Source organism: Nelusetta ayraudi, unplaced genomic scaffold, assembly GCF_046127955.1.
Source record: "Nelusetta ayraudi isolate G7.1 ecotype Tasmania unplaced genomic scaffold, CSIRO-AGI_Nayr_v1 ptg000120l, whole genome shotgun sequence".
Classification (NCBI taxonomy): Eukaryota; Metazoa; Chordata; class Actinopteri; order Tetraodontiformes; family Monacanthidae; genus Nelusetta; species Nelusetta ayraudi.
This window is the reverse complement of record NW_027466170.1, coordinates 1,095,263-1,118,140: the sequence shown is the minus strand read 5'-3', so window position 1 is coordinate 1,118,140 and position 22,878 is coordinate 1,095,263. Positions and strand designations below refer to the sequence as shown.

Here is a 22,878-nt window from a genome sequence, read left to right as displayed (position 1 = left end):
TCAGCGTGCGTGTGTGCGTGTGTTTCTCCACCTCTCAGTCTCCCTCCTCCTCCTCACTCATCGATCTGCTCAAGCCGAGCTTTTTTTTTTGGGAGTTGTATAATAATAATAATAATAATAATAATAATAATAATAATAATAATAATAATAATAATAATAATAATGACACAAGTTTATTTATGAGGCTTTCGTTATTCAAATGTGTCTAAAAATTTTGGATGAACAAAACAACCCTCAGTGGTTGCATTGTATTTTAAAAACAAACACATAAAAGTTTGTCCAACCCAGTATTTGTTTCTTAAAGTTTAACTTTTTTTTTTTTTTTAAGGTCCCTCATTATGCAACATTTCACTTACCACTAATCTGCATCTCTATTCCATGAATTTACTTCAGGAGAGAACTCTCCCACCCTTTACTTCTATGGAAATCAGCCATTTGTGTTGTCACAAAAGGCATTTTAGTGATACCTCTGACACCTCAGCCAGGTCCTGGCCCTGTCCTATGAGGTGGTCTTGTTTTTGCCACCTAACACATGGACGATCCAACAAAGAGTCACTTTTCAGCAGGGGGCAAGCAGGATGCTGTTTCTCTCAAGTGTGTGTGTGTATGTGTTTTTGTTTTTTTTCTGGGGGGGGGGGGGGACTTCACTGTGCCAGGCGACTGACATGTACTAGAAGACGTAACAACGGCCACAACACAGGATCTTTAAATTCCAAGCACAAAATTAAACCCAGCAGTGTCCAACAAGCCGGAACTTTTCCTGATTTCCATCCAGATATTAAAAGTAATCCTTATCATCATGGTAAGTGTATTAGTTTACAACCGGCTCAAAGCGTGAGGGACTACACATGGAGATTTATTCGCTATATACGCAAATCACTGGTTAAATCTGATTAACTGCACGTACAACGGCCACTTTGATCTCACTGGAATTGCTTTCGATGCGAACTGCTGCATCTGAGAAAATGCTGGGTTTTTTTTTTTTCTTTTGGTGTCTTTTTTGTGGTACGTCTCGAGCTTAACCTCCACTTTCTGTAATTCTTACGTGTCTGAAACAATCAAAACAGGGAACAGTAGAACAGTAGATGTATAATCCAGATATTCTTGGCTCTTCATTCATCGGCAGAATCACGGTCGCCAGCAGCATTGACTTATAGGATTTCCTCACTGCTGTGTGTGTGTGTGGGTGGGTGTGTGTGTGTGTGGGCGTGTGTGTGTGTGTGGGTGTGTTTGTGTGAGTGGCGAGCCGACCGCTTCTTTCTAAATTTTTTTCCCCCCTCTCGTGCATTGGCTCACATGTTCCTGCGTCATGTGCAGTGACTTTCCATTGCAAAGGGGCCAGATTATTTTTCCTTTTCTTTTCTGCTTGACAACAGTTGTACTTGTGAACTCCTTCTCTGGGCCATATTGGCAGGGAAGAAGACGCCGGAAGGCGCGCCGGGGCGACAGCAGAATATTCATCAATAGTCATGTCGTATTGACACGTGCCCTGCCTTGCTGTTCACAGCTGGGGCTCCTGTTAAGACTCGGTGTAACGTGTCTCTCTGTTGCCATGGTGACGTCAGAAACAGCGAAACGTACAGAAAAGAGCTCGGTAAAAATTCATGCAGCTGCACTCCACGATCATCCCCTCTAAAATCCTAACCTTGGTAGGAATTTTTTTATTTTTTTATTTTTTATTTTTTTATTTATCCATTTCGATATACAGCTAAAGCAGGAAAGCCGATAAGACACTCAGGTGTGAAGCAAAATTGGTGTTGTTCAATGTTGTAGTGATTCGAAGCTTTGCCCAGTTTTGGTGCGTCGCTGGCACCGGCTGCCTCCGTCAATAAAGGAAGCCGATTATTTATGGGATGCACGTCAGAACAGAAGGCAAATTGAAAAAAAAATATTTCTAGTCAATCGCTCAAAACAGGTAGAAGAAAAAATATTGTACTTTACAATACTTTCGAATACTGAGGGATAGCTCACAGAGAAACGCCTTGTCTGGGGGAGCTGAGTTGGACCAGACTCTTGTATGTGGTGACCACTTTGGAAAAGATATATAGAGAAATACACATCAAAGTGGCGATGTAGTTTTTGAAATCTAACGCTTTGACGTCATCCCACCCAGTGGAGTTTGTTCAAGAACTCGCATTCTGCATCTGACATCAGATAACTAAGTCTCTTGGGTTTATTAGCATCGCTAATGCTACCGCAGTCTGCTGTTAATGTGGGGTGTTTTTTTTTTTACTTTGCTGTTTATGTTTTTTCTTCAGGCTGTCCTACGGTGCTGTCAGTGACAGGTTCAGGGTATCATTTGCGATATTGATGTCAGACAAATTGCCAGAAAAATCTTTGGGGAAAACGTACAAGAATCGTGTCCGCCATGTCCAGTCATCTTCTGATGACCGCTGCTGTCCGCAGGTTCCGGCTAAGGCAGCTTTGCCGTCCGGCGTTCTTCACTTAACACAGCTGGAGAGTGCTACCTGTGTGTGTGTGTGTGTGTGTGTGTGTGGTTTCAGCAGCTGCTTTCAGTCGAGCAGATGAGGGTCTTTGTTGGTTCTCTTGTTGTCAGAAATAAAGGTTAGTCAGGCCTTGTTTTGTCGAGCTGATTTTCTTTGTCTGCCGCGGCTTTGTCCCCATCCTCCGCCGCCATTTGAGCACATTTTGCTTTTTGCCAAACGCAGAGAGGCCGGAACAATGACTATTTTTCCACTTTCAGTCACTTTCTTTTGTATTATTTACCTCGTACGCTGGCTGTGGTGGTGGGGCGCACGGCAGGACGTACTGTGAACTGAGTATCCGTTCATGATCCATTATTCAGAATGAATCAGAGGATGCAGGTAAATGTAGCTTTTAACCACGGAAGGACCTCCTCTGAGATACGTAGCGTAGCAACCTTGGCGCATCGCATTTAGAGCCGGGGGTCGGGTAAACTCAAGTTAAAACACCTAAACACAAATCAGTTTGCCTGCCTGCACACTCCCACTGTCCTTGCAGTTTTGCAGCTCGTGAAATTAATTGCGATAAAAGCATGGAAGTCACAAGACATGTAAGCGAGATAACCCATTGAACTGTACACACACACACACACACACACACACACACACACACACACACACACACACACACACACAGCTTGTGGAAATAACTGAGTTAATGGTTCCGATGCGCCGCATTTACACTATTCATTAGGCTGTGGCAAAGGGGGCTAATGGGAAGCTAGCGCGATTCACTCTGTTTGTGGGTCAACTACACGGAAACATGGTAATCAGCTCGTTAAAGCAAAGAAGCAATGCAGTCACTCTGAAATATCCTTAGCTGTGCCTGTCGAGTGTACTTAAAGGCCGAATCGCTTCAGTGTAGTGCACTTAATTTTGCGGCCCACTAAATGTTTCATTTTCGTTGCGTTAGGTTGAGAAGCACTCACAGACGTAGAGGACGCAAATGCACAGCAGAATGTTAAACGCCTGTTTAAAATGTAACGGCTGTGGTGAGACGCGTGTTAGCATAGCTTGCTGGGAAACTGACAAACATGTTCTCGGAAAATCCTGCCGTGGCTCGAGAACTGGCTCTGTCAATCAGAACGGGCTGGATCTGTCACTGGAGCGACGGTTTAGCAGGTTTATGTGGAGACGACGAGGACCAGATTGAAGCCAGGTTAGTCTCAGCTGATGAGTGGATTGAAGCCAGGTGTGCCTCACTGCACTTGAGGGAAACTGAGTCTACACTGTTCCATGTACAACTTCTGGTCTGCTTAACTCATTATTTATTTGTTGGTGGGATTCAGGAAGCTCCTCATGGAAGACGTTAGCTTGTTAGCTGGTCGACATTCCACATACGTCAATGCTCTGCAGGGCCTCCCAGTATCTCACAACTGTAGAGTCATACAGGTCATTCCTTTTGACCTATACAACACAATATCTCATGACTTTGCAGACATTGTATTATCTGTGCTGTCTCTGTTCGTGAACAGGCATAACTAATTCAGCAGGAAGCGGAACACTGGCTAGAGAATCAGATTAAGCTTTCCGCGCCCTTTGACCCTGCAGGAAACCCCTGCAGGGTCAAAGGGCTTCGCTAGATTTTATTAAAGGGAGTGTTTTTCATTGCCTGAAAGCAGGGATTACACAAGTTACAGTAGCGCTTTATTTAATCGCCACACGAATGGGGGTGAATGTACATTTAGAAATGAGCGACTCCTTTGTCAAATCTCGCTCTCTTAATCCCTAAAACATTTTGCTTAGCAATTTGCTGGCCTCCACCAAAAATTGTGCAATTTAGCAAAACCGTATATAGCGATTAATCTTTTGGAACACTTAGCAGTTAAAGACCATAGACAGATAGACTTAGCAGTCGTAGACGTTACACACGTCACTGAGAAAACGTATTCAATAAATCATATCTAGCTGGGACACTAACCTTACAGAGGGAGCATCGTCTATTTGCACCTGTAGCATGTTGCTAGCTGCTGCTGAAGTGACAGGAAAAATAGCAGGGTAGTTCTGCTGTCAATGGGCTTTTCACCTCATTGATAAGTGGAACAAATCCCAGCGGAATTCACAACTCCAATACCGCGATAAAGTGCACGACCTCATTATACCTCAATCAGGTACAAGTACAAGTACAGTTTACTGCAGGATTTGCGTGTTTGTGCCAAGTGTCGGAAGAACACAGACCAGAAAACGGGACAGACGTGTGCAGCATTTTATAAATCTTATTATTCAACAATGTTCACATTACAACATCAACACTGCTCTGCTAGTGACGGGGTCTAATAATCCCAATATATTGTATAGTTACTTTGTAATACATTATCAAGAGGCACTTCCAGTAAGTCTGGCAATAGAGGAGCTACAGTATTGTGTCTAAATTAGAAAACAGTAAAAATAAATATTTTTTTTTCTAAAAGTTGTTTTTTTTTTTCCTTCCATTTTCTTGTCATAATATACTTTGAATCTGTACAGCATGTATTTATATATTTATATTTATACAAAGTCAAACAGAGATATCTAGAAATAAAACATCGTATAATCCACTAGGACAAATACTGGTGAGTCACACAACGTTTCCCCCCCTCTTCCTGTAGGTATTGCTACATGTGTTAGGTGCAAGATATTAGAAGTCTTGTGAAGCGCCTTCGTCGGTACAGAATACGACCGTCCCTCTTTGTCCTGCTTTTTCAACGCGACAAAAACAAACAAAAAATACATTTGTTTTGGTTTCCTTCACGAGCGGAGATGACGGACAGACAGACAGACAGACAGACAGACAGACAGACAGAGCAGTCAGACAATGTGTCAGAGAAACACACACAAGTGAAAAAGCTATGGCACAGGAGGCCAAGCTGACGGCTTCTTTCGTTGTTGTTTTTTCTTTTTTTGAAAATGACTGGAACAACAAACACTCGAAGAAGACGGGGGAAGTTTTTTTTTGTTTGTTTTGTTTTTGTTTTGGTTGAAACCTGCTGAAGGAAGTACACGAGGGCTCCGAGAGCGCGAGCGGAGCAGTTCCATTGTAGTGCTTGTTTACAAGGCAGCGTTGGATGTTGGGGAGGGTGGGGGTCGTGAGGTGGGGGAGTGTGGGTGGGCTGAGGCGGAGGGTGTAGGGTGCAGGGTGAGGTTTGGGGGGGGGGGGGGGCATTGATGGTAACAGTCTGTCTTGTCTCGTCTCGCCGTGTGATGCAGCCTGAGGTTTTGCTTCAGGCTGCACGACGTTGCATTGTGTGTGCGACGTCGTGTTCTCGGTCGTCACAGGAGCACAACGAATGGACACCTTGGATTTTGGTATGTAACAGCAGAGGGCCAATCAGGTGCGAGGAGCAGACTGAGCGTCCTTGTGCCTTCTTTTTTTTTTTTTTTTTTTTTTTTTAGACATGTTGGACTTAATTGAAGCTACAGTTGCAGGCTGGTAAAGTGTCCCCATTAAAGACCCAGTGTGGAAGATTTAGCAGAATCTAACGTAAAGAAAGAAAGGAAGAAAATGTATGTCATCTACTGTGTGTTAGGCCTGTGGTCACACTGGCACTTTGGCTGCAGCAATTAACAGAAAAACAAAAACAAAGTAAAAAAAGAGCAGTTGGATGGGTAGTTTCATTGACCCTCCCCCAGGAACCAGGTGATTTCAGCATCTCGTCTGGAAATGCCAGCAAGGACTGAACTTCACCGATGTTAATCCCCAGCTGTCTGATGTCCCACCTGATCTCAAATGTTGAAGTGAGAGGAATTAAATAAATAAATAAGAAAACTGTAGAAAAGTGACAAATGGCCACCTCTGTCCAAGGGCACCTGCACCTTATGTGAATAAAAACATACTGGCTCTTAATGTTTGAGTGACTGAATAGAAATACATTTATACATAGATACGTATTAGATCGCTAGATCCCACTAAATGTTACACATGTGGCCGTTCATTTTGGTATCCCAGTATTTGCTTGTTAGCAAGTGTTCTAATTTAAATAAATCATTTTCTTATGATCAAATTGTCTTTTTAAAATTGTCCATCACTGCTATTTCTCACCAAAGGAGACTCCTGTTGCGATAATGACAGCTGCCATCAATACACACGCCGCTGAATGATGCTAAACGGCAGTATAATAATTGACGGCATGCTGCTTGGAAGTGGGACGTTGCTAATTGCAGGTTGAGCATTCAGCCTCCCTTGGGGATAGACAGCACACTCTGTATAGCCAAGATAATGTTTGCTAAATAATGTTTGTCCTATGGTTGGTGGAGCCAATACAAGAAGTCCAGTTGCTCCAGAGACAGATTAACTGATGAGCATGTTTGTCTGCCAACTGTCAGCAGCCTCTGACCGGAGATGGTCTCTTCATAAACTGGACTGGGATCTGTATCTTCATTCAAAAGCCTCATGGTTTATTGTCAATGACCTATTTATAAGTGACCCATTTGTATGAAAGAAAGAGTGACGCCTTGCTTGCGTGGAATTACGATGACTCGGTGGGAGAAGTGATGATACTGGTGTGATCGGTCCAGAGTTCCCCAGCACAGCCCGTATGTGGCAGCGACAACAAAACCACACCGAGAACTCCGGTCCGTCTGCGCATGAACAGCGGAGACAATGAAGTCCGCTGCTTGGTTGCATCTCTGACCATACTGACATCTTTAACAGCGTACACAAGTCCTACACCCCCACCCTCTCGCCAGGTTCGAGATCTGATGAAAATGCAACATTGGAATATGCAAAAAATTACTAATTTTGTGCAAATCTTGGAGAAAAGAAATATGCTGAGTTTCTTTGGTTGGCAAAAGTTTGAGTGTGCAGTAAAAAGACAGAGGGGACCAGCGGTCTGAACAAATTGACATGGTTCAGTTGACAACCTCGCGACTTCCCTGTTTGAATTGAAGAACAAGTAGCGTCACATAACGCATCACTAACAAAGGCCGATTACCTGTAGTTACACGTCAGACTGTTGACTTCCAGCCCAAACCCATTATCCAGATGTCGAACCAAGCCTGACGGTAAATAGCATGCTACGCTAGAGCACCCATGGTGCTGTGGGACTCAAACCAGGCATTATCTGCACACCGCACGCCGGGTATTTCCACGCCCATTCATGTGCGCTCACACGTCTGCTGTGAGCAGGAGGCTTACGGTCTGGATTGGTCTTGAGTTTCAGAAATGCTCAACACATGACCGACATGCATGCGTGCATCTGTGTGTGTGTGTGTGTGTGTGTGTGTAAGGCTGGTGTGTGGTGGGTGATTTGGTCCTGCTGCTGCTGCTATGGAAGACATTTGGTTCAGGACCTCTGAGAGATTTCCTTGTATCTGCTACAAATGCAACACGGTCCAAAAGACGTCTCTTTACAGTGTGCGATGCTGTCTGTTCACAGATTAAATATTAATGAATTGCTTCATGGATGCGCCGTGCTACGTCAAACTTGGGAGTCGGCAGTTTTTGGTCTGGAGTGTCTGCTACATTGAGTTGGAATCACAAAAAAAAGACTACGAGAAATAAAATCAAGGCTGAACACAGACACGCAGTTTGAGCCACAGTCAGCATTAACCTAACTTTTTTGTGTGTGTTTTTCTCACAGTTCAACGACACGTTTCCATGAGCGAGCAGCGGAGGGACTTACATTGCACCAGTAAGCCCTCCGCTTGCACAACGGGCCATGTGCACGAGGGTGCAACGGATACAGCTTGGGTGGGAGGTGGGAGAGTTGGGGATTTGGACGTGATTAATTGTCGCACAAAACTACGAGTGGCGGAATTAGGTCACAGTAAAGTCCTGTTGCTAAAAAGACGGCATCCACACACAAGCGAGGGCCCCGCTGGAGCGATTACTCGGTAAAGCGTCTCAGGTGCTAATCAGCAACATGTCCCCTGCAGGGGGGGGGGATTCTGACAGTCTGGGACTTGCCAAACCTTGGCAGATCAGTGATCAATCCCCGGCAGCTCTCACGCTAACACTCACCCAATTGCTCCGAAGCTTTGGGGGGAAACAAATGCGTCGCTCGAGTGCAAATTACCTTGGAGAATTTGCTCCACACTGACACGCCCTACTGACGGAAGTCCATTCTCAACTCCTAAGTCTCAGCGTAATGCCATAAAAAAGCCACGAGGAGTCCGATGAAGCGATCTAGTTCACATTGCACTTCTTATTGAAAATATCTGCAACAGAGGGACTTATTGGCTCGAGGATAGAGCTGAAAGAGCGCTTCCTCTGCTCCCCTGCATGCACTTTGCTGCAGGGCGATCACATGATTATGAATCTGCATTAGCTGAGAGGGAGCCCTCCCCTAACCCTCTTAGGGGAGGGCTGGAGGGCTGGGATCTCCATGACCATTCATGAGGAGCTACAAGTCATCTAAAAGGCTGTTTTTCCTCCCACTCGTCTCGGGCTGAGCCTCATTACTGGGGCGGCACCGCTTGTTCACACTTTCTGTTCCATCAACACCAATCTGAGTCTCCGAGGACATCAAAGAGAGATCACCGGCGCAAGCTCTTAAGCCACAGAGGCTATGCCATCAGTGTGGCATACCAGTGAAAAATAAATACAATAAACCACGAGGATGGAGGCGTGCACCTGTTTGGCATTTTGTGGTTGTTATTTTCTGAAGGTTTCTGAAAACATGAGCCTGGTCATGTTTCGGGTGATTCTGACATGAGGATCTGGGCCTGGGTTTGGGTTTGGGTTTGGGTATAATAATGAGTGCATAACAGTGCCCCCTTCACAGTAAAACCTGAATTACACCTTTGCGTCTGACCTAAGCCATTGTGAATGTGAGCACGTCATGAATGGACCTGAAGAATCTACTTGCTACAACTTGAAATATCCTAAAATTCAGACGTTTCCAATTAATTTCCACCTTTTTTGCAACATCGTATGAACTACGTTTACAACTTTGGCTACGTCCGCTGAAGCATTTTCGCCGGGTCTGTTCTGGGGGTCTTGGGCTCTCCTTGCTGCTGCTGCTGCTGCTGCACAAAAATTATGTTCCCTAATACGTCTCTATTCACTGTGATTGTCCTTCCTGCCATGCGCTTTTCCGCTACTCCACATTAACCTTGAGTGCTGAAGTAACCCCCAGTCTTTGTTAGGCCGTTGTGTAAGAGCGCAATTAACTTCAAGTGTTGTATTCAAGACATTCCACTTACAGCTAATTTTGCCACTTTGCTACGAATTACCTTATTGCCACCTTTTGTCTTCCTGCGTGATGGACTTATGTAATCAAGTATGATTGTTTCATTTCACAACACGGGGGTGGTGACCGTTGATTGGCGGTGCAATGCTTTAGGAATCACTTGCTCCTTTTGTACTCCACCTAAACCATCCTGAATCGATAGAGCCGATTGCGGGTCTTTCTCGAAGACATCAGCGGTTCCGTGTCGTGTGGGTGGTATGCTGAGGATAACTTGTGTAACCAGAGGCGGGGAGAAAACAAGCAGCCGAGACGAGGGCAGACATTGTTTGGCGTGAACAAACACAGTTTTGTGTATTTTTCCTTGAGCTAGAATAAAGCTTTTGAAGAAACGGGGACCCTTTGTCAGACTTCCTATCTGCAGGGGAGGAAACGGGCCGGAGTGCGCTGCGTGTTCTTGAAGCATTGCGTGGGCTCATGTCCGCACAATGTACCACAGCCGGGCCTTCCTTCCTGTTCCTGGGAACAGAAGCTTTTTCCCTCGCGAAACTTTTATCCCATTGTCTTGGAAGATGCACATCCTCATCTAAGCAGGTAGATTCCACAGTGTGCCAAGCGGGTTTGGTTGGGCCGACCACGGGTAGGGTTTTTTTTTTTTTTTCACTGACTGGTGGATTCTGGATCTGTGGATTGGTGTGGCTGGCGCACAGTGCATGATAGGTGAGCTGGGTGAAGAGTGGGCACCAGAGTCAGTCAGAAAAAAAACCCAAACAAGATAAAAACACAACGCTCACTCAGTTCTTTTCCATTAAGTCGTTTTGTCTTAAACTCACCTCACGCCTTTTGTCTTTAGGACCGGGGCGTGCGTTGCAACCCCCACCGTCCCCATACATACCCAGCTTTTGTTAGGCACGTTTTACCCAGAAAACATCTTCTACAGTGTTGTGTCGAAAGTGAGTGTGCTGGCTACCATATCAAGAGTTTAATTAGGGAAGATATAAACATGTTTATAGACGCCATCGTTGGGATTCCTGGTTTAAGATTTCATATTGTCACTCGGGCTCCTCCTCGATCTCCTCCGAAGTCCCTGATTGCAGCGGCATTTCCTCTTCCTCAATAGCCGCCGCCATGTCCCTGTTGTCGAGGCCATCGGGTGACACCTCCTCTTCCTCCTCTTCCTCCTCTTCCTCCTCCTCCTCTTCTTCCTCCTCCTCCTTGCTCGCTTGCTCCTCCTCTTCCTCGCGAATGGCCGTGATTGGATCGGCGCCGATGCAGTTCTGCTCTTCTTTCTGGGCCTCCTCCTGAGCCTCTGCAGCCAGCACTCGTTTCCACATTTCGTGGTTTTCCAGAAGGTGTTGCGTGATCTGGCAAAACACTTTCCTCCCGCTCACTTTTGTGTCCTCCCGCCTTCGCTCTGCCAGACAAAAAGCAAACAGTTAGAAAGGTCGGGTATGACTTTGGCTGATAAAGATTAAAAATGTGACGGTGTATAGGTAGAACAGTTAGAAGTTAGACAAGAGATGTGTATGTCTCTGGTCAGATGACAGGAATGGTGCCATTTTGTACCTGTATTTCAAAAGCAAGATAAATATGCGTCTCCTAGTTAGCTAAGCTCAAGCAGTAATAAAAATGTTCTTTGTCTAATTAAAAAAAACATGTAAATCTACATGCTAACTTGTTCAAAACCACCACACTGCCGTTGAAGTCTTCAATGCAGCACACACAAGATTAGTAATGTCGAGAATTAGGCGCTGCACTTAATTTAGGCCACAAAACTCTTCTGTTGCCCTATTTTTATTTTTATTTATTTATTTTTTTAAACAGAGAGTCAAGTCAAAGTTTTATCAAACAAAAACCAAAATGAATGTTCTTACCACATTAGAACGTTCTGCCTTGGTCGGTTTTCTACCACAGGCAATTAACCACGTAAACTAGCATACTAGCGTCGTTATGCCAATCCTGCTGAGTCATCAGTATGAAGGTGCGATGTGTCTGTTTTTCCACACTTTTTTCTGGCTCTCCTTTAGCACACTTCTCAGCCCCGGACAGCTAAAAGTAAGAGTTAAACCTACGGGAGGTGTCGGAACCTGTCGAAGCGTCCTCCTCTGCCATGTCCTCCTCTTCCTCCTCCGTTTCCTGTCCTTCCTTCGCCTCTGTCTCCGCCTCAGGCGAGTCGACCCAGTGTCCCGGCATCAGAGCGGCCGAGTTGTAGGAGGAGCACAGGGGGCCCACGATGTGCGTGATGAAGGACTCTTGTAGCTTGGCCAGCTGCGGAGCGGAGCGGTCCATGTACGGGCTGATGGGAAGGCCTAAGCTGGCTTCCTCGTCACCCTACAAAACATCGGCGAAAGGTCAGAACAAAAACTCATGGTGATCACGCTTCAAAGCTGGAAAAGGTTATTTGCTCCAGCTGAATGCCACCAATGCTGCCTTTGACCAAAGGGAATGCTGTATGTGTTAGCCATAGCATAGACATAACACAACATTGGTTAATAATAGAATGGAAAGTAGTATTTCAAGATTGGTCTGTCAATAGTTCACTTTAAGCCTCACGGGAAGCTTCCACCAACACATCTGCCACGTTCTCCTGAATATAGGTCAAAATCAGACCATAATCACGTTAGCCAAGATTTGCACGGTGTGACGACCAAATCTGTGCGTCTGCAAGGCCGCCCAGCGATACAGCGATAAGTGACTTATCTCTGTATGCAGGGCACGCTATGTAACAGCCAAGTCTGACTCCCCTTGCCATCCTATCAATCAGGTGCTTTTTCTTGTTTGCAACCACGCTCCATCGACCACGCTCCATATCAAAAGTCAGCCGACAAGGAAGACGTGCAGCGTCACGGCGGGCACGGCGTGCGGTGGAACGGATGGACTTCCCACAACAAACTGCTAGCGACGTGGCTAATCAGGATGTGGGTAACAGTTCCTGCGAAGAGACAGCCCTGCTGACTTTCAGGAATTTTATTAGGGCTTGTGGGCCGATTGGTTGCCGCTGGTATGTAAATAAGGAGAAAAACAAAACAAACAAACAGACTGGCAAAAAAAACTCCTGACTCCTGAAAATGCTTTTCAGGAACAACCACATGGTCACTGGGAAGGTCACTTGGTGGTTTTTGAGCATGCATCGAAAAAAAAAATATATATATACACAGCCTTTGTCGGATACATCCAGTGCAGATATATTATTATACAGAAGCCACAAGCCAGCGTGTGAAAGTAGCCAAAGGTCAGCGCTGAAAAATAGACTAAAGCGAACCCTTATTTTTGCACCATCTCTTTGAGGGAACTCATTTTAGAGACGTCAATCAGGAAGGGTGGAGGAGGAGGAGGAGGAGGAGGAGGAAGAAAACACTGCAAACTTCACAGAGTTTGGACTCAAACATTTTGCATTGAGGCGACATTATTATTATCGTTATTATTATCACTGTCGTTGCCACTGCTATTTTCCTTATAACTATTATTGGGCTACAGACGTGTCTGGCTATTCTTTTATGACGCAGGTCCTGTGAAGCAATTCAGTTGGACGGCTGAGCGACAAGGACTTATATCGCTATGGCAACATGGAACCTGGACGGCATTGTTCATAAATCCATTGTGTGCACCTGTGTACACTATACAGCGTATCTTGCCAGGCGCAGTTGCCTTTAGAGCTGCTCCTCTCTCGAGCCTCCAGTCTGTCTGCGGCTGATTACTGTCCACGATTACTCGGAGGCCCTGCAAGGCGGTTCGCGATCCGTCTCGTACGTGCGATATCGGGAAAAGGGAGACACGCGACAAGACGAGCTGAGGCTAAACCTGAGCGTGCCGGCTCGACTCATTTAGGTCATCCGCGCGCGCGCCATAAAAAGAAACGCGTGGCCTCGGTCTCCGCTGACGCTCAATCAAAACGCGATTGTGTGGATTGAACAAACGGCAGAGTTGTGAGATTCGGAAATCAGAGAGATCGGATGGAGAGGAGGGGGACGGGGCGTGGGGATTCTTCTTCATTATCAGTGGTGTGAAGTGAAACACTGTGTTTTGGCAGCGTCATTGCTCCCTTTATCAAAAAAAAAAACAACAACAAAAAACAAATAAGGACGCGATTAAATGTTCCTAAAAATAAATGTTGACGGTGATTTCACTGACTGCTGAGGGATTCTGGTGATACCACACACACACACACACACACACACACACACACACACACTCTGATTGTGACACAAAAACGCATGCATGCCTTTTTAAAACGTTTTCCTGCCGAGCGGTTGGACACCACTCAGAGCGTCGCATCGCCGCAATAAAAGCACGCAAGTCGCGTTTTGAGTGAGTTGCCACTCACAACACGGCGTTGCTGGGCAAGTAATCATTTATCCGTGACCTTTATCGGCTCGGCCGACGAAGCTGACGGAGCCGACGGCCAATGGGAACCCGCCGCGAGCTGATTTGTTGTTGGCAATTGCTGTCATGCACGGAGGTGCTATTTAACAAAGTGAGTGACACGAGTGTGCAGTGTTTCTATTTCTGATCCAGAGGAAAAACACTCGTACACACCGATCTGCAAAAGGTGGAGATGCCTGACCCCTCGGCAGAGGAAGGCGCTGTCTGCTGCATACATCTGACCTTTCACTTAGAAATGATGTTAGCTTTTTAAAATAAATGTATATAATTCTCTTACATCTTGTGACTTGTATAGGAGGTTCTCTCTAAAATAAAATAAAATACAATAAATAAAAATGTTCTTTATATTTTCAGTAGATTTTCAGTTTTTTTTTTATTATTATTATTGTTATTATTTATTTTCACAGGACCCATCTGTGTCGGCAGCGGAGAGCGTACTTGTTCGTAGAACTCGTTGACGATGCCCTCCGTCCAGCGCAGGTGCAGCTCTTTACACTTGAGCGGTCCATTCACGTCAGCCAGCTTGATGCACATCTGGCACACCAGCAGACGGTCGTTCTGGTTGGTCCAGTCGATGCCCGACACGCCCTCGTCGCCCACCTGGAGAGAGGAGCACAGAGCCAAGCCAGATTTGGTGGCAAAGTTGTAAAGATGTTCCCCATGATTAATCTTGAGGAAAACAAAATCAAGCATCAGCTCACAACGTGTCCTTTTTTCTTTTTTAAAGACTGCTCACCTTTGCATTGAACTCTGCCAAGAAGTCAAAGTGCTTTTTGAGATCGGTGGCCAGGATGGCTTCGATTACTAAGAAGCGGAAGCGCTTGAACTCCACGTGTTCAAGGTTTACCAGGAAGTTGTACTCGGGCCGGGACATGAAGAGGTTCCACGCCGAAGCCGCGTGGTGGTTTTCCAAGACGGAGCGGTCGTTGTACAGCAGAGCCTGCGGCGGAAACAAGACGGCGTCACGCTCGATTGGCTGCAAACCACATGTAGGCTGGCTGACATCGCCGAGCTGATCGCGACCCCTCCTACAAAAAAAAAACCCACGTAACATCTCGCGCGGGAACCCCGAGCAGCCGTGTTGTCGGTGCGCTCGCTTGCTCGCTCGGCCCGTTAATGCACATTATGTAGATGTCTAGATTTAGATTGATCAATCATTCATGAGATGAGTCATCCTCCGCAGCCTCCGAAGAAACCGTGGCGGAAATTAATTCTCCTCATGGTCGCGGTAGATCAGACATAATGAGTTGACAGTGTTGAAGGAGGAACAGCATGAACTCTGATAGACTCTCTGTTTTTGATGATGTGTACAATAAAACACATCAGCTGCTTTCTGGCCAGCCAGTTGTTGTTGTCTTCTGTGCTGGAAGATTATTATTTGGAACACAAAACACAAAAATGTCCCCTTTAAAGTTACTTGCAAAAAGCAGTGACTGAACGACTGAAATTGAGCTATCGTAGCTCCTTCTTGACGCACTAAATCAAAGCTAGCTTTAACCTTGTTAAAAGGCTAAAACGTTAGCATTGGTTAGCAGTGGCTGTCCTCGTATGGACGATGTGTGGGCAGGTGATGTTGGACGGTTTCAGTGCCCAACATCAGTGTGCACGGAGGTAGGTTAACAGGTTGAAGTGCGCCCGTTTAGCAGAGTATGATCACCTGAGGCGCACTGGTAGCTACAAGAAAGGCGTTGGTTCTCCCCGGATGGTCATAGTCGTGCATGGCAGCGGCCACGTACAGAGCCATCAGCTCCAGGCCGGGGATGAGGCGGGCCAGGGAGCTGTAGCCCGGCTCCTGCACAGAGTTGGTCCTGGAGTGCAGGAAGCCGCTCGCGCCGGGCGTGATGCCGTTCTCCGAGTCTGAGACGGAGGGAGGAGAAAACAGGAAAAGCAGCTCAAGACCCGATCGCGGAGGGCTGTCTGCAGCACGCGTTGTTTAAAAGATGAATCTACAAAGGAATTCTTTGTCGACGCTCAGGGCCAAGGGTCAAAGGCCAAGGGAGAGCACTTCAAAGCTCATTTCACAAGATGTTTCTTACAAGAAAGTTGCTGCAACACGAGGGAGAAACCAATAACCCAAGTAATTTCAGCTCGGTTGTAGCACAAGGGCAAATGCTCTGAAAATTAAAAATCCAACAACAAAACTTCTAGGAACTAGAAGTTCACTAAAAATACTTTTTTGTATGTGATCTGGCTGATTACAGCATCAGAATGAATGAATCCACTATTTACAGTTACATAAAATAAAATAATAAGAGTTGAAGTCCTCATCCTGTAGAGGGAGCCCTCTTCTCATAAATCTGCTGCTTTGAGGCCCCGGCCTGAGGCAGTTGGGGCTTCTCACCAGAGTGAATCCCGTTCTCTGTCAGCAGTGCCGGCAGGCCGGGCACCGCCTGAGTGGTGAGGTACCACACCGCGTGCAGCACGTCGGTGGCGTGGACCCGATTGTGGTCTGAGGAGACAAAGTCAGAAATATTGAATAAATAAATACTGACACACAGCAAAGTTGTAGTAGCTAACCCTAACCCTCACCCTAACCCTCACCCTAACCCTCACCCTAACCCTCACCCTAACCCTAACAAAAACAGCTGGGAACTGAATCAAAATCACTTTCAGAAACACAACCGGCAGGAAGTAATTGACCTTTCTGGCTACGCTGAGGGAACAAAGGCCGAACAGAGACAACTTCCTGCTTTAGCAAGCAGCAATGGTAGTTTTTCCACAATTTGCCGATGACAATGGTGCGATCATGTGCTCGTCTGTCTGAAGGACGGCAGCTGTGTTGCTACTGGACACTTCAGCGCTGAGCGTGCATGACTCCACCGGGACTGAACGTGTTGGTGTTTGATCATTGATGATTGAAGATTATTGCTCAAGACTGAAATGAAAAATATTTTTCTAATTAATGAGATTAATTTAGATGGATAGTGGATGGTTCATTAAATACATGTTGCTATTTCTGTAGGTTTTACAGGAAAGGTCTACCCATCCAAAGCTGATGATTCTGTCTCACTAACATTATATCGAACCTACATAAAACTGCTCCGATGTAAAAGAAAGCCCTGCTCCAACACGATGAACACGGACTTTCAATTACTCTTCCCTGAGAGATGCAGAGACTCCTGCTGTCCCGTCAGCCACGTCTTCGTCAACAAGAACTGACAAAGAACCACTAGTAGTTAACAAGATGATTAAAGACAATCTAATCACGGGGGAGACCTGACGTCTCCGCTAACTGCCAGTGACAGAAACATAAACCACAGCACGCTGGTGCCCCCCCCCCCCTTCCCAGCGCGGTTCACTGATTTCATTAGAGCAATTTGCTTCCATCTTGTGGCCGATGACGGTAGCGCAGGAAGGCGATGAATAATGATAGTAATAAATAAATAATAAAAACAGTTCACACTCACAAGGAATGACCCTGTATCCGTTCTCCAGAGCTCTGAAGTAGTTCATGAACTCCGGCAAGGGAATTCGGAAGGCTTCAAACAGACCCGTGTCTTCGAAGAGCCTGTAGGAAACCTGGAACATCAGGGGAACATCAGGGGAACATCAGGGGAACATCAGGGGAACGCCACGTCTCAGCAAACCACTTAAATAAAAATCAAATGCCCTCTTCCGTGTGATGTCTGGCATTTCCTCTGGTGGTGGCCCACCTGACTGAGGATGGAGCCCGTCTCGCCCTGGGTCTTCTCCACCAGGCTGAAAATGGGGAAGTTCCAGCTGTTGATTTGATCCATGAGAGGCTCCAGGTCCGGCACCTCCACGGGTTGCAGGGCCGGAGTCGGCTTATCCTGCCAGCGGTGGATCAGAAGTGGCAAGACGGAGGTTAAACAGGGACTTTGAGAAGGGAGAAGAAAAAATGACACATGACTTTGACTTGGTCTTCTCAGTGGTTCTCCGCCCACCTCTGGAGACGGCAGGAGTGGGTGGAGGACGATGCCTCCTGCCAGGTAGTCCCTGCCTTGGGCCGGCTTCTTGCCCCCTTCCCCTTCCTCCTCGTTCTGTGCAAAGTCGCTGCTGTCACTGTGGTTGGTCTCGTAGGTGCTGTCGTAGGTGCTGTCATAGTCAGACGAGGCCACGACGCGCTCCTCTGCCGAAAGAGCAACAGTTCAAAGGATCAAGTCAAAGTCCAGGGCGGCAACCCTCTGGACTTTAATATAAGCAATTTAGAAAAACCCTGTTATAATCCCATCATCACATTAATTATCTCACACATCCATCTGCTGGAGAGCCCATAGAATGTATTTGTAGTGTGTAGTGTTGATCCGCCGAAACTAGGTGAACCATCTATTCCAGAATAAAGGTACCTGAAAACTAAAGTAGAACAAATTTGTTTGGGCCTCTGTTTTTGCTATGCCAAGCTGTCAGAACGAGGAGCAACCGACTTCTTCTTCATGGTAATTGTTGCCTCTGCCCTGCCAGCGTAGGATTGAACAGTGACCGATCAGGGGAGGGGCTCAGCTACTGGCGTACTTCCTTCAATTTATTTTCCAGCAGTTTTGATGAGATTTAATATTAAACAATCATTAAAAACATGTCAAGAGCAAAGCTTCCTGTTTGTGGACTCTGTACCTGGATGTGGTATCCTGTCTGCTTTGTCCACAGACTCCACTCCGTGGTTCAGTCGACTGCTGAACGGTCTGCCGCAGCTACCAGAGAGACAGGAAGACGCAGTGAAGAGATACAGCCTTCATACACTGCAACCAATCATCTCCCTCTTTGATCACTGAGGAGGTTCTGTGCTTTCAGCTGAGACAAACAGTTTTTTTTTGTTGTTTTTTTTGGAGAGGGAGAGAGAGAGAGAGAGAGAGATGTAACAACAGTGTAAATACCTGCCACAGAGCGGTGGCGGCCGCCAGTGCGGGGTGGTGGAACTGGGGGCGCTCTGGCTGTGAGTTAAGACTCTGTGGTGGCTCTTAGCGGCCACAGAGCCGGCGGTGCGTTCCGACTGGAGCCCGGCAGTCTCGGGAAGCTGCACTAAACAGGTTTTTGTTGTGGGGCTGGAAACGGGGGTCCCCTGGACTGGAGGGGAGGGGCACGGAGAGCCCAGAGGTGACACGTTGGAAGGAGGGAACCCTGAAAAAGAATTGGGAGAGTCTGAACCTGAAACTGATCCATTCACGAGATATTTTTATTTTCCTACTTGGACGACGTACTCCTCCTCCTTTATGCAATAGCCATATATTAACGCAAGTGTCTGATTATCAGCTAATCAAACTTCAGAATCCCAGCGCATCGATGGCAGGGTCAAGACGACCTGCCAAATGTGCATCAGAATGGGTAAAAAAAAAGAGGATTCGAGTGGCGACGAGAGTTCACCATGGCTCACCAAAAACTGGACCATGGAAGATTGGAAAAATACTGACCCATTATGCCATTACGGTGAGTCACGTTTTCAAATGCCACATTTGGAAAGGCGGGCTCAGAAGTTGGTGCCAACAAGAGGATTTGAAATGCATTCTTCCTGTCTAGTGTCAGCAGGTGAGACTGCTGCTGGTGGACCAGGAGATCTTTTTTGGCTGCTGAGGATTTGCTTAAGCAGACCCATGTGACCCTGAGTGCAGGAGAAGTGGGTATAGAAGATGGATGGATGGGTAGATGGATGGGTGGATGCATGCACTGGTCATCAGTGTGTGAATGTTGCGTGTAATCGGTGGGCTAAAGCGCTCAGTCGACGAGAAAAATGAAAGTCAGGTACCATTCAACTGAGTGGGGGACGGGTGAGTGACATCACCGATGTGCAGATTGAGTGCAACTGTGTGATGCTGCTGATATGTCAATATTTAAAAATAGTGGTGAAGGCAGAACCTGGTGTTGCAACATGTTTCTGCTAAAAAAAAAAATATATATATATATATATATAATGAATGTGTTAATGTGTAAACAGATTGGGTGGACAATCATGCAAGTAAAGACAATTCTAAATGTTTGCGCACTGACAGCTTCAACATGAAAACCACTGTTACCCACCTGGTCTTCCCAGAGGTTTGCTACACAGGTGATTTGAGGCGGCACAGGAGGCGGACATGGAGCGGCTCTTTGAGATGGTCATCATCAGCGAGTTGTTCCACGATTCACTGGTTCAAAGAAAAATCGACAAGAGCCGTCGTCATCACTCAGTGCGTGAAATCCCTAATGTCAGCGTCGTGTTTGATGTTCGACTGCGGCCGAGGGGGAATCACCTGCCGTCCGCCGTGCACTTGATGCTGGCCGAGCGGTCCCGGTGCAGCGGGCCGGGCTCGATGGTGGGCAGGCCCGTGGCCGAGGTGGTGGTGGTCCAGGTGGACGAGATCCTCCTGAGTAAGCCCGGAGGCAGACTCCGTCTCAGCCGCTGCAGTTGGAGGAGGTAAAGAAAAACAGGCAAAGTGAGAGGAGCCGAGCGGTGGGATGACGAGACGAGCAGGAAGACACCGTTAAAGGCAATCATGTCGGGATGACTTCAATAAAACCTCTCGGTGGATCGGACGGATCCAACTTGCCAAGTTCTAAACCAAACATTTTCATTTGGTTTTATTTGTATAAATAATCCGCATTCTTTTTAATTGCAATTTGCCCTTTAAAAGCACAGAAGAAGACAAAAAAAGAAGAAAAAGAAACAACTAATGCGATCCATAAATGGAGCCGTAGCAGCAATGAAACTTGTCAATGGGAAATCACAACCTGGTTCTGCAGACTTTAAAAACTAAATCTGATTGATCTACGCTGAATCCGACACAGACAGATATTTTTTTCTTTTTCTTTCCCACGTCCGATTGCAGCACTTGGGGAAAAAAAACGCACAGTTATGGAAACCAGTCCTATGTGATGTCACAAAGGGCTCTGCTACAACACCCGCAGCCAGGTGTTGACTCTGCCCTGTAACACTGCCATTTTCCCCCCCTTTCAAAACATTTGGAGGATTCAACAAAGCATGAGAAGCTAAAAGCTACAAGCTAAACATGCTGTTTTCTGGACTGGATTTCGGGAGTCTTTAATGTATATGATTATCATTTAAGTTGCCTGGATCCCAGGACCTTTGAGTGTTTTACCTTGGGAATGGCCAGTCGTTCCGTCTTCTCCGGTCCCTCCTCAGAGTCCGAGCAGGTGTGTGTGTCTCCGGGGACGCGAGGCCGGTGCAGCGGCTGCAGGCTGATTTGCGTGCTGAGGAGGTTCCTGACCGCCTTCAGGGAGGTGCAGGTGTTGGCGGGCAGCGCCGGGTCCGCCAGCAGGTCCGAGATCAGACCGTGGGCCTCGCCCATCACCGCGATGTCCACCACCACGCTGGTGCCCGATGACTGGAGAGCAAGAGAAGAGACGGAAGATGAAAGATGGAGGTGTTTTGTCGCCTCAGATGAAACTTTTCTTTTTAGCGAGACACACAATGGGTTTGAGTAACGAGAGTCATACACTGCTGGGCAAAATATGATGATAAAAAAGGGAATACATTAAAGTGCTCTTATAAAAAAAAAAATCTAAAAACAATTCTTCGACACGTCTTTCCTCCTAGGCGCAGCCGTCATCGATCCCACGTATTGACAGATTGGCCCGACAGCTCGTCGCTGCCAAAGGTCGAGCCCGCGAGCGCTGCTCCGCTAATGCATTCCAGCGCTAATGTCAACATGTGCTAATCAGCCCATCCTTAGCTCATAATCAATGTCTTTACACTTTGAAACAGACACGTACGCCACCCAGGAAACACGGCCAGGAACCCGAGTTGGCCGCGTGTGAACACCACGTGACAATTTCTGATTTGTCGGAAATCGGTCGATGTGCACGAGTGACACATCAAAAGCTCACATGTGTTCACGTGAACTCGTGGATTGCTTTCGGATGGTTTGAATAGTTGATTTGCCGTCTTTCACCAGGACACACGTGGATGTGTGGAAAAAAACCAAAACAGACTCAGCAAACAACTGCACGCAATAAGCAATTAAAAATGCGCCCAAGTGTTTACCTCCGCACCGTTATGAGCTCGCAACCATCTGCCACTGCTCAGTTTTACGATTCCTGTTTTATTTTGAAGGTTCCCTCCTTTTTTCAGGACAAAAGAGGTTTTCAACAAATCTCCTTAGTAAAAAAAAAAAAAAAAAAAAAAGCTCACAATAATACAATTTATATTAAATAATAATTTTAAACTTTTTTTTTTGGTTATAGTTGTTTAGCAATCAAAACAGTGCTTATGAAAACAACTGTAGTTTAACTGAACTGAACTGAAGTTAGTGTGTTTTGTATTAACCTGCTGCTTAAATCACAAGGAATCTGAGGTAAAGACATGCAGGTTGGGGGGGGGGGGGGGGGGGGGGGGCGAGGGAAAGAAAAAGGGGGCAGGGGGCAAATCCAAACACAGCGCAAACGTCCACGCTTAAACGCTTAAAGAAAAAGGAGACGGATGATTGCGGCGATTGCTTTCCTCAGAGCGATTGTATTAGCTCTTCAAACAAGTCCGGACTCAGGGTCGTAATGTGATGAGTAAATGCATCAGGCGCGTAGGACGTTTTTCCTGGAAAAGCGCGCGCTCGTGTGTGTGTGTGTGTGTGTGTGTGTGTGTGTGTGTGTCTGTGTGTGTGTGTGTGTGTGTGTGTGTGTGTGTGCGCTCGCGCATGTGTCACCTCAACCTGAACAAAACCCATTAGACCACTCCAGAGCTTTATGACATCCTGCTATTGTGACATTCGCCCATTACCTGGCAGTAATGGACTCTGCTCGGCTAAATGTCAGGCAGAGTGAGATAAAGGGAGCCCTGAATTAGCGTGTGCACGCGCGTGTGCATGCGTGTGTGTGTGTGTGTGTGTGTGTGTGTGTGTGCTCGTTAAGCATTTGAAAGACAACAACTCCTAGTATTTGTGTGTGTTTGCAAGTCTATTCAGTCACACATGTTCGAGCATTGTACCTATTTTTTCACTGTTTTTTTTTTTGTCTGATGGAGG

The 22,878-nt window shown here is 46.5% G+C and overlaps 1 protein-coding gene across 1 annotated transcript in view; it reads right to left on the bottom strand.

Annotated features, from left to right (window-relative positions):
- Positions 1 to 9,708: 9,708 nt before the first annotated feature.
- Positions 9,709 to 22,878, bottom strand: part of LOC142904012 (cGMP-inhibited 3',5'-cyclic phosphodiesterase 3A-like) — a 33,431-nt gene continuing 20,261 nt past the window's right edge. The window contains exons 3-16 of the mRNA XM_076049942.1: positions 21,001 to 21,246; positions 20,155 to 20,303; positions 19,943 to 20,049; positions 18,805 to 19,048; positions 18,545 to 18,621; positions 17,878 to 18,062; positions 17,626 to 17,763; positions 17,380 to 17,491; positions 16,314 to 16,421; positions 15,630 to 15,829; positions 14,709 to 14,912; positions 14,411 to 14,572; positions 11,662 to 11,920; positions 9,709 to 11,003 (exon numbers count right to left, since the gene is read on the bottom strand). Coding sequence (XP_075906057.1) covers positions 10,642 to 11,003; positions 11,662 to 11,920; positions 14,411 to 14,572; positions 14,709 to 14,912; positions 15,630 to 15,829; positions 16,314 to 16,421; positions 17,380 to 17,491; positions 17,626 to 17,763; positions 17,878 to 18,062; positions 18,545 to 18,621; positions 18,805 to 19,048; positions 19,943 to 20,049; positions 20,155 to 20,303; positions 21,001 to 21,246 — 2,553 coding nt within the window. The 3' untranslated portion in view covers positions 9,709 to 10,641. The remainder of the gene's footprint in view (positions 11,004 to 11,661; positions 11,921 to 14,410; positions 14,573 to 14,708; positions 14,913 to 15,629; positions 15,830 to 16,313; positions 16,422 to 17,379; positions 17,492 to 17,625; positions 17,764 to 17,877; positions 18,063 to 18,544; positions 18,622 to 18,804; positions 19,049 to 19,942; positions 20,050 to 20,154; positions 20,304 to 21,000; positions 21,247 to 22,878) is intronic.